Source organism: Gymnodraco acuticeps, unplaced genomic scaffold (genome assembly GCF_902827175.1).
Source record: "Gymnodraco acuticeps unplaced genomic scaffold, fGymAcu1.1, whole genome shotgun sequence".
Classification (NCBI taxonomy): Eukaryota; Metazoa; Chordata; class Actinopteri; order Perciformes; family Bathydraconidae; genus Gymnodraco; species Gymnodraco acuticeps.
In genome coordinates, this window is record NW_022990947.1 from 1,227,014 (window position 1) to 1,240,292 (window position 13,279).

At 41.8% G+C, this 13,279-nt stretch overlaps 1 protein-coding gene across 1 annotated transcript in view; it reads left to right on the forward strand.

Moving 5' to 3' along the window:
- plcxd3 (phosphatidylinositol-specific phospholipase C, X domain containing 3) overlaps positions 1 to 12,889 on the forward strand; it is a 38,551-nt gene extending 25,662 nt beyond the window's left edge. The window contains exons 2-6 of the mRNA XM_034235003.1: positions 3,753 to 4,009; positions 4,198 to 4,371; positions 5,447 to 5,622; positions 6,726 to 6,827; positions 10,413 to 12,889. Of these exons, the coding sequence (XP_034090894.1) occupies positions 3,753 to 4,009; positions 4,198 to 4,371; positions 5,447 to 5,622; positions 6,726 to 6,827; positions 10,413 to 10,569 (866 nt within the window). The 3' untranslated portion in view covers positions 10,570 to 12,889. The remainder of the gene's footprint in view (positions 1 to 3,752; positions 4,010 to 4,197; positions 4,372 to 5,446; positions 5,623 to 6,725; positions 6,828 to 10,412) is intronic.
- The last annotated feature ends 390 nt before the right edge of the window (positions 12,890 to 13,279 follow it).

Here is a 13,279-nt window from a genome sequence, read left to right on the forward strand (position 1 = left end):
CGGGACAGGACATAGAGTTGGCAGGACCCCCAGCGGAACCTCCAACGGCACAGGACATAGGGTTGGCAGGACCTCCAGCAGAACCTCCAACGGCACGGACATAGGATTGGCAGGACCCCCGGCAGAGGAGTAGTCGGCGGGGCCTCCAACGGCACAGGACATAGGGTTGACAAGACCCCCGGCAGAGGAGTAGTCGGCTGGGCCTCCAACGGGACAGGACATGGAGTTGGCAGGACCCCCAGCGGAACCTCCTACGGACCAGGACATTGGGTAGGGACTTGAGACGTGACTCGAGAGGGGACTCGAGAGGAGAACCAAGGGGGAACTAGAGAGGGGACTAAAGGAGGGACTAAAGGAGGGACTAGAGGAGGGACTAGAGGGGTAACTCGAGAGGGAACTGGAGAGGGGACTAGAGGTGGGACAAGAGAAGTGACTAGAGGTGGGACTAGAGGTGGGACTAGAGATGGGACTAGGGAATTGACTAGAGGAGGAACTTGAGTAGGGACTAGAGATGGGAATAGAGAAGGGACTAGAGAAGGGACTAGAGAGGGGACCAGAGAGGGGACTAGAGGAGGGACTAGAAAAGGGACTATAAATGGAACTCGAGAGGTGACTCGAGAGGGGTGACTAGAGAGGGGAGACTAGAGAGGGGACTCGAGAGGGAACTCGAGAGGACACTCGAGAGGAGACTTGAGAGGGAACTCGAGAGGTAACTGGAGAGGTGACTCGAGAGGGGCCTCGAGGGGTGACTTGAGAGGGAACCTGAGGGGTGACTAGAGAGGGAACTCGAGAGGTGACTCGAGAGGGGACTCGAGAGGAGACTCGAGAGGGGTGACTAGAGAGGGGACTCGAGAGGGGTGACTAGAGAGGGGACTCGAGAGGTAACTTGAGAGGGAACTCGAGAGGTGACTGGAGAGGTGACTTGAGAGGGAACTCGAGGGGTGACTTGAGAGGGGACTCGAGGGGGGACTTGAGAGGGGACTCGAGGGGGGACTTGAAAGGAGACTCGAGAGGGAACTTGAGAGGGGACTCGAGAGGGAGCTGGAGATGTAGCTTGAGAGGGGACTTGAGAAGGAACTTGAGAGGAGACTTGAGACGGTCGGTTCGCCAACAGAACACAGGGGGCTGGAGTCGGCCGGAATACCGACAGGGCACGGGGAGCTGGCGTCGGCCGGAGACGAGGGGCTGGAGTCTAAACCATGGCTACTGGGACCAGGACTGAGGCTGGAACCATGGCAGCTGGGGCCAGAACTGGGGCCGGAACCATGGCTGCTGGGGCCAGAACTGGGGCCGGAACCATGGCTGCTGGGGCCAGAACTGGAGCCGGAACCATGGCTGCTGGGGCCTGAACTGGAGCCGGAACCATGGCTGCTGGGGCCTGTACTGGAGCCCAAAGCATGGCTTCTGGGGCTAGGGCTGTTAGCTTGGACCTGCGACTCCTTCTCTTAAGAGCCTTTTGGAGGCTCCGTGGACCTCCAAAAGCCAGACGAGTTCCAGAGAATGGCTCCTGGACAGGAGCAGGAACTGGGGAAGAAGCAGAGGCCGACTCCAGACGGAACACACCGAGGCGTACGGCGCCAGGTTGGGAGTTGGGAGGCAGGGTGCTAGCATGCCTGGGGCTAGCAGGCCGGGAATCACACACCGAGAGGAAGTCCAAAATCCAGCCTGGTAATAATTTCACTAAACCTGGCTTCTCCATAGCCATCTGGTGCACCTCAGCCAGAGCAGCCTCTCGCTGCTGAACTCCGGACACTCCCCTCCACTTATCAGAGCAGCCAGCCAAAGAAAAAGGAAAACTGAGTAATTCCAACTCAAAAGGATCTGCTGGGCCCATCCTTGGTTAGTTCCTTCTGTCAGGGTTGAGAGAGGCAAGCAGGACCCAAATGCAGATTAACAGAAAATACCTTTATTTCAAGGTTTAAAGACAGAACTCTTCCCAGTGAACACAGTCCAACAACAACAAGGAACTAACAAAGACTAACAGATAAACACAGAACCTAAATGCACACATCAAACAAACAAGAGACAGGTGAGGAGGGAGGAGAAAACACAGGGGCACCAGGTGAACACAATCGGGTAATCAGGGAGGGAAAACAGACAGAAACCAACAGGCAAAACAGGAGGTGAACACTTTTCAAAAATAAAACAGGAAACCAAAGACAGAAAAAGACAAGACAAAACACAACACAGACAGATCGTGACACTTAGAGATATTCAGACCCTTTGAGATAATTAAGTCTAGAGTGTGCCCCTTATTGTGCGTGGGCTCCGTCACATGCTGAGTCAGTCCATAGCTATCAAGAACACAACACAGTTATTTTGCCCCTCTGTCCTGGGGGTTGTCAACATGGATGTTAAAATCACCAACAATGACTAGACGGTCAAAGTCAATACACACTATAGACAGCAGTTCGGTAAAATCATCAAAAAAGCTTGCACAGTATTTGGGTGGTCTATAGATATTTAGGAACAGAGCTCGAGAGGAGGTTTAGTGTCCTGCCTGTCTGTAACTTTGTGTGGTAGTGTTACCACTGAACAGGTCTCTCTTGAAAATGAGACCTTGTGTCTCAATGAGATTTTACACCTGTATAAATAAAGGCTAAATAAAATAAGCTCCAACTTTCATCAGGACTACTTTCTGCATAAGAAATACATTTGTGAATATTTTAGATTTTATGGTAGGTCAGTTTGATCAAAGCACAGACACATGTATCCAAGCAGTAGTTCACTTGTGTGTTTGATAGAGGTCAACCCAAGTTGTGTCTAAAGCCACGTGGCCTTTTTTTATTTAGGTTTGATGAAACTGCTGTGATCTAACTGAGAAGCATGAGTCAAAGCCAGAATTAGTTATTTTTCTTTCTTTGTCCCTGCAAGATATTATCTTATTTATTGAAAATGCTTTAAAACGTTCAGATCATACTGAAGATGACTTTTGAAAAAACATTGGTCTGAAATAAACTTTGAAATTGTGTGTAAAAAAAACACCTGCAAAAAGCAATTACTTGGGTGTTAGTGTTTTGTCAAGATCTACAGTATGAAAGGGGATCCTAGAATCTACAAGAACATACCTTTGCAATTCTGAAGGAAATTAGCCTTACTCTGGGGACTAGAAAATCTCCAAGGATAGGAAATTGCAAATTGAGTCAATAAGGATGAGACAAGACTGGATTCTAAAGGCATATTACTTACAGAGGCAGAGGAAAAAACCGGCAACAGATCTAGCAAAAAAAAAAGTTCTCTACATAAAATGAATATGACTACTTCATCTACTGAGGAAGACCACAAGATGTTGTTAAAATATTTGGTAACAACATGATAGTTGGACTAACCGGTAAGACTCAATATATGATTATTGTGTTTTAAGTAATTGATCTGTGTGGTTGGAAAAAGACCAATGACAATACAAACTGACAAAACAAAAGGTAAACACAGACAATTGCATTTTATATTCACTGTAGAGAATAATGCTCTGAAAGCTAAAGAAAAAATCCTAATAATCAAAGTTCTTTTTTTTCTCTCGGATCTCTGGTCTGGATGAATAAATATATAATAAGAGTATATGAGCACAACTTTTCAAGTCATACAAGTTCATAACTTTACGACGTAAAATGCTATTATTCTCAGTCAGTGTTGTTGCCATGGTACCGGGATATTTTTCAGCTTTGACCTCACTCTCAAAGCTGTGTCAGCACAGAAACAAAACCTGCTGCGTTGAAAACCTGCATTAAGACTCATGTTTGTGTCTCCTCCAGGTTCCCATGATTCCTTTAGTTTTTACATTGACGAGGCGTCTCCAATTGGCCCCGAGCAGCCGGACACTGTGCAGAACTTTGTGTCTGTTTTTGGCACGGTGGCCAAGAAGCTAATGAGAAAGTGGTTGGCTACACAGACCATGAACTTCACGAGCCAACTGGAGGCTGGGGTCCGCTTCTTTGACCTGCGCATCTCCACCAAGCCCCGTGACCCCGACAACGAGCTGTTCTTCGCCCACGGGCTATTCAGCGCCACGGTCAGCATACAACTCTGAAGTTTTCTAATGTGATGAATATTTTTCCAATGCATGTGGCTGCTAATGTTTGTACATATCTGTGTGGCAGCATATTAATGTGAGTTTTATCAACAAGTGCCTATATTTAATCTCATTATGTGTTAAAATAAATTGTTAATACCTGTGTTGTTCATATTTGTGTCTTTTAGGTCCGAGAAGGTCTAGAGCAGATCAGCGGTTTCCTGTCAGCTCATGCCAGAGAGGTTGTGTTTCTGGACTTTAACCACTTCTACGGCGTGCAGAACATGCACCATGAAAAACTGGTGGCCATGTTAAGAGAGGTGTTTGGAGACAAACTCTGCCCGGTTATCTTCGCTCAGGAGGTACTGTCCTATTCAGATACAAAATAGACACTTCACAGTGAATCATGTTTTGTGTTTTCCTGTTGTGCCACATGTATTGTTGACATTTATGTTTAGTGTTTATTTTTATTTTTTATTTTTTGTTCTTTTATAACGCCTTGTGCAGAATGCTTTGGCAATACTGTGTTTAAAATGTGGTCATGCCAATAAAGCCCCTTTCTATTGTATTGTAGTGAGTAGGACTTAAAGCAATTAAGTGACCTAGAAGCTGAACAAAACAATGCTTTTTTTGTATACCTCAGCCACTCTTGATTAAGAGAAATAAAAACCAGGCACATATTGTTAATGTCAATGTGTGTTTGTGTGTATGTGTATGTATGTATGTACGCTTTTAAATATCATGTTGCATGTTGCATGTTGCATAGAAGTTGAATAGGTAATGTCTATCCAGGGCTTTTCTCTGATAGTTATTTTATTCTTTCATTATGATACACTGTAAAAGTACTGCAACTAAAGCAATGCTCATACAATATTGTGGTTTACACTATAATATTGTGCAAAAAAGTTGAATGTTTTCCTTCTTTAATTAATAAAACAGAAACTACAAGTAGAACTGCACCAACGTGTAACATTTATCTTTTTCGGAATATTTCAATTCTGGCAGGTTTCAGTCTCAGTAATTCTGAGAAATGTTTTCATAATATGTTTTCCTCTTGAATAGCCTGTAACTCCACCAGTTCTCTTTAGTCATTTTAGTATTAAGCAATACACTCTGATTTAACATAAAACAGCGGTTGTCGTCTGAAATACAATTTTTGAACAATCAACACTGAATATTGAACAACGTTGCAGAAATAGGCATCATATCAGGCAATTATATCCACTTATTTAATTTGCTTCTTTTAAATGAACACAAAGCTTTCTAAAAAACTGCCAGGTACATCTTAGTTACCTGTTTTAAATGTCACTCAGCACAGAAGTTGATCTTATGTATTTACAATAACTTATCCCATCATCTTTTCTTCTTTTCTTCGAATCTCAAAATGTCCGCTCTTTATATACCTCCTGCTGCGCTGAACACATGCCTCCATCCCAGGTGTCTCTGCAGTATCTATGGGAGAAGGAGTACCAGGTACTGGTTTTCTACCATCACCCCATGGCCCTGGAGGTGCCCTTCCTGTGGCCCGGGCAGATGATGCCCTCCCCATGGGCCAACACCACCGACCCAGAGAAGCTGATTCAGTTTCTCCAGGCGTCAGTTACTGATCGGAGGTCAGCCTTTACCTTTATTACACTAAGAGGGCATCCTAATGCATGACATTAAATGGGAGGAAATCTTGCAAACCTTTGAGGAGCTCTATGTGACTCAGTGTTTTTACCTGTTTCAATCATGGGTTCTATTTGTTTTGAAACCTGTGAAAATGATTTGGCTTTAGGTGGGTTTTAAGTTATCAGAGAAACAGGCTGAGCAAACATCACTGGCTACTCAGCTTGAAGCCCGCTCTAAACATGTGTTTTCCACAGAGACAACAGGTGTCCAGGAGCTCCACAGAGAAGCATCTGAGGACCACTGTCAAACTGCTTTGTTCAGTGACCTTACCTGTTTTAATCACCTAGTTTTAATGTTTTAGAAGTTAGAAATCGCCTCAACCATGAACAATACAATAATCCTAACCAGGAAGAGCTGTCTTTAATGACAGTAATGAACTCCATCAAACCCTGTCTTTTTTAATTGTTTTGATAAGAGAGCCCTAGTGGTAGACAATTACATACTGTGCTATTAAATGACACTGCTGACAGTAATGGGGTAACATGTTCTTAGAAGCTCGTATACATTTGCATGTGAAAATGTTCTGTCTATATTCAGACAGAATAACTAACTTTCTTTAAAGGTAGGTACGTTTGAGAAACCGGCTCGAGATACACTTGTTGTTATATTCCATGGAATGCTCTTAACATCCCGATAGCAATGAATATCTTAAGTGCTTTGACAAAAAATCCATAATAAAATGTGATCTGTGGAAGCCGTAGTACTGTAAAAAGCCCGGCTAAAATAATTGGATGGCCTACCTGCCTGTCAGCCTTCCATCTGTGCACAAACTTATTTTGTTCGTGTGTGTTGGAGGAGGGGCTCTATAAGGAAGTGGCAGATTTTCTCCGGTCGTGTATTTTCAAATTCTAGCGATCTCGAGCCGGTTTCTCCAAAATTACCTACCCCACCTTTAATCTTAAGAAAATAAATGTTTTATTTATTTATGCACAGCAGCACCTCTCTGCTGCAGATCTCATAAGGGGCTTCACGTAAAACTACAAAACGACACAAAAGGTCAAATAAATCCAAAACACATTGTAAATACTTGATGTGTCTCTTGCAGGAGGAAGGGGACCTTCTTTGTCTCCCAGGTGGTCCTGACACCGAAGGCCAGCACCGTGATGAAGGGCATGGCAAGCGGACTGAGAGAGACAATCACAGAAAGGTGTGGACGATGTTTCTATGTTTCTTTAGTGGTGAAATATCACAAAAAATAAACACACTGTAAAATGTTTGACTGTAAAATTACAGTAAATTACTGGCTACTAGTTGCATGGATTTCACAGTAATTGACTGTGAATATTTCACAGTAATTGACTGTGAATATTTCACAGTAATTTACTGTATATATTTTACAGTAAATTAGAATAAAAGTACAACTACATACTGTGACTTTACAGTTGCCATGCCCATGGAATTACTGTGATATAGCAGTTGTGGTATTATGGTACCTTGATGTACATCAATTACAGTAATTACCTCTATTTTCACACTATTACTGTAGAAGTAATGCAACACAGTAGCCAGTAATTTACTGTAAATATAAAAATGTAAATAATACGATAATATATTGTAAATCTGACTAGTTCACTGGGATTTTACCATAACTACACAATTCAATCAGCTCAATCAACAAAGAAAAACAAAGAAAATGCCCATTTAACTTTGTATTACTCCATTGAAGTGCAAAGTACATTTCACAGTGTCTTGGACATGTTGTTACGGCCCCAACCTCTACTCCGCGGTAGTGGCTCGTGCTGAGACCTGCAACATGAAAGAATACACACAATAACCGGTACTTGGTAACGAGCATGTATTGATAATCAGCCGTTTGCTCACACAAGCGAAACCGGAAACAAAAAGAGGTCTGGAGCAGGGTTTCCGCTAGGATTTTTTCTCGCCGGTCAAATGTCCGGGCAGAATTTATTTTACCGGACACATTTGAAAATTACCGGTCATATTTCAATAATAATAATAAGAGTTGTGTAGCAGAGTTTCCGTTAGCAGGTAATTACCGGACTATGAGCAGATATGCTTCAGTTTAAAACTCAGTTCACGGGGCTCATTTTTATATTGCTTCAGTTTATAATCGTAACAGATCGAAAAATTCAGATTCATTTTTCAATAAATTATTCCACAAACAACAAACAACATAATTATTACATTCAAACAAACTACTTGTAGTAGATAACGTACATTATTCAAAAGTTTACATTAACTTTGAATAATAACACGGGAGAAACGGATCCTCTCTTTTCCCCTCTGCCTCCCTCTCTCTCCTGACAGCCCGTCAGTTTCTCATGCAGCTCCTGCAGCTCGCTAAACAGAGGGCGGGGCTTCAGGTGATCATGCAGAGCTGCGTGTCTCGGTCAGACTCAGCAGCTGATCTGATCTCTCTCGCGTGTCCGGTTATACTTCACTCGCGTTTATGTCCATATCGATCAGATCCAGCTCTCCTGATCGGCCTTTATAGAGAGCACCGATCAAACTATTAAGAGTGAATATCGGCCGATAATGACCGGCGGCCGATCTATCGGAGCCTCCCTAATTATTACCAGACATTTTGACCGGCGGGTTTTGAATTGACCGGTTTTTAATACATTTTACCAGCTAAAAACCGGTAATTACCGGCTAACGGAAACCCTGGTCTGGAGGACTGGCCAAAAGAAACAAACAGAAGGAAGGAACCCGAGCCAGCCACACCACGGGCCGTAGGACCCAGAACTCCCCCCCCTAACCAGAAATCAAATATAAACCTTATGGGAAACAAAATAAAGCCGCGAAAACTGGACTACCAGGTCCTCCAGGCTAAACATAAACACACCTGCAAAAATATGGCCTACAGCTCAAAATGGCAAAGAGGTATTCTAAGGAGAGTGTCTCCCGGCGTTAGGACAGGCGAGACATCCTTCTCTTCCAGCTTCTCTTTATATATACACGGCTGAGTGGAATTTGGAACACCTGGGCAGAGGCGGAGCCAGGGGCAAAGACCAGGTGCACCTGGGCAGAGGCGGAGCCAGGGGCAGACCAGCTGCACCTGCAGCAGGGAGACAGACATAAAACAAGGAGGGGAGCACGTAACATGTGCAGACATCCACTCAAAGTCAACAAGTTTTCTGAAGAATGTGCTGACATGAGGCTTTAAATTGCCATGCCTCTTTTTGGCTTTCGAGCCCGTCTCAGGTTTAATGCCCAGGAAGCACCTGAAAAAAATAAGCCAAGACAACCATTTCAATTTGACATAGATGTATATGTTGCATCGTTTATTTTAAGGCACATGCAGCGGTGCCCCTTTCAATTTAAGTAAACCCTGCACCAAAGAAATAAATGAGTATTTAAAGCTAAGCAAGAGCGATGAAAGCAAAAAAATCACTTAATTTGTTGTGTTATCACAGTGGATGGTCTGAATACAGTATTTTACTGTGAAATAATACAGTAACATGTTGTGAAATCCTGGTAATCATTTATCCTGTACATTCACAGTAATTAACTGTGCCTGTATTTATTTCACTGTGAAATTCAAAATGACAGTATTATATTGTGAACATTACAGGTAAAGACTGTAAAGTGGTAAAACAGTAATTTATTGTAAAATATTACAGCTAAATATTGTGAAATCATGGTAATATTTTACAGTGCATAACAAAACATAAAACTCTAACAATGATGACGTATGTGATTAAATGATAAGTCAGAGAATGGAAATTAGACTAGATTCATAAATTAAGTGTGTGGGCATTTTTATGATGTTTGCATGAGACACAGTGTGGAGTAGGGGATTGTGCGGCAGAAAAAACGTGAACACAGTTGTGTTTATTGTCTAAAATATGGAATAGGAAAAGTATATCATAATAGGTGTGCAACTGATATATGACAGAAAGAGAGACAATTATATGTTATACAGCACTAGGATTGAATTAGATGCAGGGTAAGTAACACATACAAATATTCAATTTATACACAGGCAACTAAACATCAAGCAACATCTCAGGCGCATACATGTGTACACACACACTCACATAACTGTGACTCATATTTGAGTCATCATATAATTTAATAATCCATTGGCATGTTGCTTTCTACGTTTGACATTGACCTTATTTCAGTTTTTTTGAACAGACAGCTGCCACAAACCTGAGGCGATGCTTCTTTACCACCTCCTCCCTCTTTCTAAACTGCCTCTTCTCAGTTCTTATTAAAGTTGTCTTTTTCTGATTTATCAGGGGGTCTGTGTGTATATAATTGTTATCTTAATGTCACCAGTTTGTTAAAAGCCTCAGCAGCAGAGCCACCAGTTTCCCGGGCATGAATTATTCATTTGATAACTCCACTATCAGTCATTCTCACCAGGCATTAGGTTACTTTGATGTAGGCATCCTTCAAAATTCCATCTTTTCCTTTAGCCACACAGACAGAGCAAAGAAAGCGAGCGGGTTGGGAGGAGACAGCTGGTGAATTTTGTAGCGCAGAAAGCTGGGTGAGGCATCTGCAGGAGTAACACCCTCCCCCTGGTGCACGGCACACATGATCATGTCCAGTAAGTGTCATCCTCACAGCTGCTTTCTGGCTCACAGACATCCCATGCTGTGTCACAGAGATATTTTATCACAGCGTGTCCCTCTCCGTGTTCAACCAGCCAACCGAGAATCATTCCTTCTTCACTCCCTCTCTTTATCTTTTGTGACTTTGTTTCCCCCTCTTCCTCTTTCTCCTAACGTGTGCCTGTGTGTGTTTTCATGCGTCCTCCCAGGGCCTTACCGGCCATGATGCAGTGGATCAGGTCACAGAGACCCGGGGAGAGTGGCATCAACATTATCACAGCTGACTTTGTAGAGCTCGGAGAATTCATCAGCGCTGTCATCACCCTCAACTATCATCTGGACGACGAGGATGATTACGCCACCTGAGAGCCCACAGTGGGCGTTAGGGAGCACAGTCACCACTATCACTAGAGGCTTTGTCTGTGCTCTCACTCTTCTCTCTTTGGCATTTATTTCAGGAGGGGAGCTGCACTGCTCCTTTCAATTTAGTTAGGGCTATAGTGGTGTGCGAGCTCAATTGACAGAAGGACGTTGAGGTAAGGGAAGTTGGGATTGGGAGGAACAACAATGGTGTTTGGTTGGAGCACAAAGAGAATGAGGTTTTGTTTGTTTCCTATATTGGGGATCAAAATAGTTTTTTCAAGTGAGATGTTCTTTACTTACTGTGCTATAAAAAAAATAACAGCGTTCTCCACTGATTAAATGCACTGTTTTCAGGCAAAGCACTTCACCTGGGGTAGATTGCTTTCAGCATTTCAACATTCTGCTAAATGTATTGGTACATAATTTTTTTTATTCTAGTAAAAGTTGTTTTTGCAGAAATTGGTGTTAAGAAACTTAAACCACTAAATGTGTAGACGTTATTTTTACAATAAGCATTCTAAGTCAGATCACTGCGAGTGTTTCTGAAAAGCATATAGGCCTACTACACAGCAGAATTATTTTAAGAGTTAGACAAGAAACCAACCTTTTTTATGTTTCCTCAGCAGTTATCTCACATTGGCTTTTTTCTTTTAGTCTCATCTGAAATAAGCTTGCAGCCTTGACATTGATCAGACACCATTTTTTGACTTGGTAAGTCATGTATTCACTAATTAATAAACACAGAGAAATAGAGAGCGAGAGTGAAGCTTTGTCAGCCAAGAAAAAAGTACCTTTCACAACATGTGTACTTTACATATGGTGCATCAAAACCAAACAATAATTGTAACATGTCATTGTGCAAGGTGACTTAAAAAAAGATGTATTTAAGATAGCTAGTAATGCTTTCTATGTTACTAGTCACCTCTAACAGTAAGGAATCCAACATGACACATTTATGGCATTTTGTGGTGGGTGCTGAGTCGTGATAGTCAAGTATAAAAATACAGTAAATCTGGGTATGAGCTTTTATCCGCTGTCTGTGTGTGCACCTTTACTTACTGCTGTAGTGCAGTATATGTGAGTCATCATACGATGTATCACAGTGTTGTTCCTTTCATAATAACAGGTGATAAGGTTTATTGACTCTAACTCAGAGTCAAGATTCATTTGAAGTCAGAAAAGGATTCATGGAGTCAGGGGGTCTTGATGTCACATCAGTGTCTATTGACACTTGTTAAATAACACAATCAATGTTTGGTTTAATATCTAGCTCTGTAACTCTTTGGTGTCTACCTAATTAGGTGTTTCATGTTTCTGAATGTTACTAAATCATCTGTTTTGTGCTAGATCATTTAGCACACCATTATGTTTCATTTGTCTTGAATTGCTTTCAATATTTAACTTGCAGTATTTTACTAAGATGGAAAAATACCTTGAAATTGCACCCAGAAAGATAAAAAGAATATTTTTATTGCGAGGTTTTACACATTATGCATGAAAACAATCACATACAAGTCAAACATCCACACAGCCTATGATCAGTGTGGCGCTTTCTGCTGAGAATGTATTCTGTCAGGACAAAACAGAAAACTCAACTCTTTGGATTTGTGAATGTATGTCATGTGAGTAACTGTGCCATTTCTAAAAAGTAACATGTGATCGAGAGACTGAGTTCCAGCTAGAAAGTCCTTTTTGTATTGTATGCTTCAATGTGGAGCTGAGTTCCAGTTTTAGAGTTTAAACAGTACTTCTTTACTTCAGTGTGTTTTCATGTAAAAATGTTTTCTATTGTGAAAATAAGTCTGTACATACTGCAATTGCAAATAGTAGCCTATCCTGCCGTTAAATTGCAAATTCTTTAAAGTATTGCAAAATCATTGCTAATAACTTCTTAACTTTGACCTAAACTAAGCTATCATACTACTATATAAAAACTATTTTTTTTTTCAGATTTGTGCATGAACCAAACAGTTCTACATTTACCTATTGTTGTTTAGCTTCTCCTCTGTTATTTTCTGCATATTGTTCTCCAGAGCATGGGTGCATCTTAGTTATACAGAAAACAATTACCTTTTAAATGTTGCACTTCCACTACTCCATACAGATTAAGAATAAAGCAACACACATTTTCAAACTTGAAAAGACTTAAATTGTGTTGTACGGACATTTGTGTCTTCCCTGGTCCAAACTGTTGTCATTGCCTTTATGTTCTGGTGTCTAACGAGTCCTTTGCTGTTGTTAAAATCAAAAGCTTTTATTCAAAAGTGACTCTGTTCTCAGTGAAAACGGCAAATCAAATAAAGCTTCTATGCCTAAAGATTGACGATGTGGAGTATCATTTTATGACCATTTACTGGCTTGCTGAGTGTTGATTGGTTGGTTAGACGCTTGACAAACAAAATCATTATTAAAGCCATTATAATACAATTGTGATTGAATTCAATCACCAAATGACAGTACTCTAATTCTAAAGTAGATGTGTGGCTTTTAATCGAACATAACCGTGCTTCATTGCCTATCTGCGCAGAAAAGCATCCTAAAATCATCCAGTTTCCAGGGTGATGAGGATGGAGGTGGGTGGGCAGCGGCACCCAGAGTGACCTTGCTCAGACTGCTTTGTTATTCAGCATCTGTCCTCCTGCTGCCAGGTGTTGCTCATGGAGAGGAAACATAAATGCTCACTGCAGAGTGGCCTATTATGTGCGAGCATCTC